This window comes from Anser brachyrhynchus, assembly GCF_964034855.1.
Source record: "Anser brachyrhynchus genome assembly, chromosome: 1".
In the NCBI taxonomy this organism is placed as follows: domain Eukaryota; kingdom Metazoa; phylum Chordata; class Aves; order Anseriformes; family Anatidae; genus Anser; species Anser brachyrhynchus.
The window spans coordinates 171,614,085-171,619,075 of record NC_137694.1 but is presented as its reverse complement, the minus strand read 5'-3'; the positions used below and the strand labels follow the sequence as shown (position 1 = coordinate 171,619,075).

The 4,991-nt window shown below is 59.1% G+C and overlaps 1 protein-coding gene across 1 annotated transcript in view; it reads right to left on the bottom strand.

Annotated features, from left to right (window-relative positions):
* The window catches only part of ZNF576 (zinc finger protein 576), a 17,508-nt gene extending 13,396 nt beyond the window's left edge, over positions 1-4,112 (bottom strand). The window contains exons 1-3 of the mRNA XM_080561319.1: positions 3,652-4,112; positions 2,871-3,468; positions 2,186-2,351 (exon numbers count right to left, since the gene is read on the bottom strand). Of these exons, the coding sequence (XP_080417445.1) occupies positions 2,186-2,351; positions 2,871-3,177 (473 nt within the window). The 5' untranslated portion in view covers positions 3,178-3,468; positions 3,652-4,112. The remainder of the gene's footprint in view (positions 1-2,185; positions 2,352-2,870; positions 3,469-3,651) is intronic.
* Between the last annotated feature and the right edge of the window lie 879 nt (positions 4,113-4,991).

Here is a 4,991-nt window from a genome sequence, read left to right as displayed (position 1 = left end):
GGGGAGTGAGAGAGCGGCTGAGGTAGAACTCAGCTGCCCACCCAAGTAAAACCACCACAAACAGCAGCTGGGAGAGTGAGGAGTGAGAACCAGTCCTGCAGCACCCAAGGTCAGTGCAGAAGGAGGGTAGGAGGTGCTCCAGGTTCTGGAGCAGAAATTCCCCTGTGGCCTGTGGAGAGGCCCCTAATGGAGCAGGCTGACCCCCTGCAGCCCATGGGTCCCACATGGAGCAGACCTCCACGCTGTAGCCCGTGGAGGAGCCCCCGGTGGAGCAGGTGGATGTGGCCTGGAGGAGGCTGCGGCCCATGGAGAGCCCCCACAGGATCAGGCCCCGGCTGGAGCTGCAGCCCATGAAGAGGAGCCCACACAGGAGCAGAGGGTCTGGGGGAGCTGCCACCCATGGGGGACCTGTGCTGGAGCAGTTTGCTCCTGACGGATGGACCTCATGGTGTAGACCCATGTTGGAGCACTTCTTGAAGAGCCACTGCCTGTGGGAAGCTCAAGTATCTAGTCCGATAGTGATAGGCAATAAATTATATTAATCTCCCTATGTTGAGTGTGTTTTGCCTATTACAGTAGTTCATGAGTGATCCTCCCTGTTGTTAAGTCCATTCCATTGTATTTTCTTCCCCTATTTCTTTGAGGAGGAGGAGTGAGAGACCAGTTGTGGTGAAGTTCAGCTGCCCAGCAGGGTAAAACCACCACATAGCCCCAACACCAGTCTCACCAGGCACCTCCCTGGGGTCAGAGACTGGCCAAGGCTAGGTAGGGATATGGGCCCTTGAGTGGGCCTAGCTCAGTAGAGCTCATGGCTGGACAGGGCAAGGCTGTGGGGCGCTGAAGACTGTCCCAGCTGCAGCCTTGCTGGGGTCAGGAGTTGACAGCCGTGGGAACTGATATGAGGTCCTGGCCTGTGTAGTGGTAGCATGGGGAACTGGTCAGGGACATTAGGGCTCATTGGTGTCTGGGGCCCTGACAGTTTTTACTTCTCAGCCTTCTAAAATTGCTTTTATTGCAATTGCTTGTAGTGCTTTTATTGCTGGAAACAGTTTGTTGTCGTTGATGTTTGTATCAGTTGTCCATTATGGCCCTCAGATTTTTTCTTTTGCAGATAATACTGAATTAGGAGGACCAGAGAGATCTGGACGAATCAGATGGCTGGGCAGTCACCAACCATATGAAATCTAACAAGATTAAGTTCTGCATTCTTACCTGGGACAGGGCAACTCTGGCTATACATACAGACTTGGGACAAGAGGCAGGAGAGCAGCCCTGCAGAAAAGGATCTGGAAGGTTTGGTCAATAGCAAGTTGAATGTGAGTCAACAGTGTGTCTTGGCAGCCAGGAAGGCCAACCATGCCCTGGGGTGCATCAAGCACAGCGTTGCTAACTGATCAAGGGAAGTGACCATCCCACTCTGCTCTGCTTTGGTGCAGCCTCACCTTGAGTAGTGTGTGCAGTTTGGGGCACGACAACGTAAGAAGTACATAAAACTATTAGTGTCCAAAGGTGGCCTACGCAGGTGGCGAAGGGTCTAAAGGGCAAAATGTATGAGGAGTGGCTGAAGTCACTTTGTTTGTTCAGCTTAGAGACTAAGAAGTGACCTCGTGGCAGCCTGCAGCTTCCTCATGAGGGGGTGCAGAGGAGCAGGTTCTGATTTCTTCTCTCTAGTGACCAGTGATAGGACCCAAGGGAATGTCATGAAGCTGCACCAGGTGAGGTTCAGGCTGGATGTCAGGAAAAGATCTTCACTGAGATGGTGGTCGGGTACTGGAACAGGCTCCTTAGGCCAGTGGTCATGGAGTCAAGCCTGTCAGAGTTCAGAAAGCATTTGGACAATGCCATCAGACTTATATTTTGATATTTAGGTGGTTCTGTGTGGAGCCAGGAGCTGGACTCAACGATACTTGTGGGTCCTTTCCAACTCAGGATATTCTGTGAAAACTGCTGGTGATGGTTCCTTGAGTTGCATGAGTCTGACTGACTGCTCTGCTAAATGCAACACTTTGCCCTTACTTCCACTGAATCCCATCCAGCTAGTTTCAGACCATTCCTCCAATTAGTTAGGATCCCTCTGAATCCAGTTTTTGTTCTCTGCAGAGCTTAAAGGTATCTCATTTGGATCACTCTGAAATGAAAGAAATATCCTTCATTCTATGCCATTAATGAATAGGACCAGACCCACCTGTATCCTGGCAAGCATTGGTGATACATTACGCAGACGAAAAGGGCGCCGCGCAGCGCTGCCGCCAAGAAGTCCTGCGGGTGCTCGCGCTTGGCATGCCGGGCGGCGAAGGCGGCATCGGGGAAGGTGATGAGGCAGCGCAGGCACTGGGTGGAGCCCAGGCGGTCTGCGCCCACGCGTCACCGGGGGGGGCGCGGGGCATGCGACCCCCCCCCCCCCCAATATCCCCCCCACGGCACCCGTGGGTGTCCCACACACAACCCCCGGCCCCATCCCCAGGGGGACGAGGGGGAGGGGGCAAAGGGACACAAAGGTGCTTGGGGGGGGGGGGGGTAGACCCAGGCCCTGCCCCCAGTAACTCACGGGGGGGTTCCCGTAACGTCCGGGGGGGGGGGGGCCCATAACACACGGGCGACCCCCCCGGCCCCGCACTCGCCTTGTTGGGGTCCCCCAGCCCCTCAGTGTCCAGCAGCACCAGGGTGGTGTCGGGCCAGCGTGGGTGTGGCAGGCACCACATCCAGATCCCCTTGGTCTGTGCCTGCACCGTGTGACCCAGGGCGAATCCTGTGGGGCCAGGAGGGGGCGTGAGGGCGAGCAGGACCCTCCGGCCCTGTTAATCCTCCGTTAACCCCTCGTTAACCCTGTTAATCCCCCGTTAACCCCGTTAAATCTCGCATTATCTCACCAGTGCGCTGCTGCGCCAGCCGGTTCATGAGGAAGGACTTGTTGGTGCGGTAGGGCCCCGCGATGACCACCACCACCACGGGCTGCCCAATGCCGTGCAGCACCTCCAGCGCCGCGGGGTTGGGGCTCAGCACCCCGTCGGCCCCGTTCTGCACCAGGCACAGCGGCTCCTGCATTGCTGCTTCGAGCACGGACGGAAATGAAACCAAAAGCAGCAGCACCAGCAAATAAAGGTCAGCAGCCCCCCCTCGTCCTGGCCCCGGCTGACTCATCAGGGAGGGCGGCAGCTCCTCGGCCCTTTCCCACATTCCCTCATTTTCCGGGAAACCCAAAACTGGAGGCAGAATGGAGGAATTTATGGGGATTGCACTGAGGTCACTACACGTGCTGTATCAGCATCAGGGCACCAAAGAACACGACCAACGCGACAGACAACAGGCCCAGCAGAAAGGGATCGGTGACAAAGCCGTGCCCATCCGGTGCCCTTTGGTGCCACGACGGCTTCTTCATCTCCTCCTTCTTCTCCCGCAGCTTCTTGTCTGCTCCCGCAGCGTCTCAGCCTCACTCTGGAAGCATTCCTTCAGCAGCGCCTCCTGCTCCTGTGGCACATGAAGTGGGGTCAGTGCCGTCACCGCACTCTCCAGGCACAGCACCCCGCTGCTGGCGATGGCCGCCACGTACTTCTCCACCAGGCTCGCCAGCACTGCCAGGAGGCAATGGCGGTGTCACCCCCCCTACGGCACCCAAACGGGGCCGCTCGTCCCCACACCGCCGCAACTCACTACTGCCTGTCACAGCCTGCCACACCGGCAGCGCCTTCACCGGGGCCTTGTCCCAGATGTGCTGGCAGAAGGCGTTGGCCTGCCGCAGGAAGCCGGGGCGCAGCTGCCCCTCATCGAGCTCCTCCAGCTGTGTCATCACCTCAACCTCGGCCGGCAGTGGCAGCACGAAGCACTTGCGCTCGGGGAAGAAGTCGCGCAGGCAGCGCCGCAGTTCATTCTGCTCCTGCACCATGCGGCTGCTCCCTGCGGCGCGAGGAGGCCATCAGGATGCGGCCCTATGGCGTCACCCAGCCGCAACACCGCGGTGCAGCCGCCGTACCGGGCTGCAGGCGCGGCACTTGCTCCAGGTACTCGTCCGCGGTGATGCTCTGCCCATCCAGTGACAGCTCCAGCACGAAATCCCGCACAGCCCAGACGAAGCCGGGGAAGAAGCGCACGAAGTCGGCTGCCGCCGCGTCCCTGCTATCTGCCACCCGCACCTGCACGCGCTCCGTCAGCGCCATCACCACCCTGAGGGGAGTGGTGGCACCATCACCACGATGCCACCGTGACAGCACCGACACCATTGTGCCCGCCCTGACCCCCCCAGCACCCGAGGTGCTGCAGCGCCTGATGGTCGATGGTGCCGAGGCTGTTGTACACCAGGGTGCTGGAGAGCAGCAGCGCCAGCGTGAAGATCCAGGCGTCGTTACAGCTGTCGCCCTACATCTGGGTGGGGGGTCATCAGGGCTGGATCCGGGGATCCCACCACCCCTCCTGGCCCCGCACCCACCTTGTTGGGGTCCCCTAGCCCCTCGGTGTCCAGCAGCACCACAGCGGTGTCAGCCCAGCGAGGGTGCGGCAGGCACCACATCCAGATCCCCTTGGTCAGTGTGTGCAACTTGGAGCTCCGGGCATAGTCTGCAGGGCCGGGAGGCTGTTAATGTCTTTAACCTCCTCATTAGCCCCATTAACCTCCTCACTAACCCCGTTATCTCACCGGTGCGCCGCTGCGCCAGCCGGTTCATGAGGAAGGACTTGCCGGTGTGGTAGGGCCCCGTGATGACCACCAACACCACCACGGGCTGCCTGATGCCGCGCAGGACCTCCAGGGCCCTCGCGTTGGGGCTCAGCATGCCCTCGGCCCCGTTCCGCACCAGGCTCAGTGGTGTCTCAACGGCGGCTCCAAGCAAAAATACAAAACCGAAAGCGAGAGCACGAGCGGAAAAAAGTCAGTGGCCCCACCTTGTCCTGCCCCTAGCTGCCTCAGTGGCAAGTTCAGCAGCTGTTTGGCCCATTCCCACGTTCCCTCACTTCCCAGGAAAACCAAAGCCGGTGACACCACAGAGAAATCTATTGGG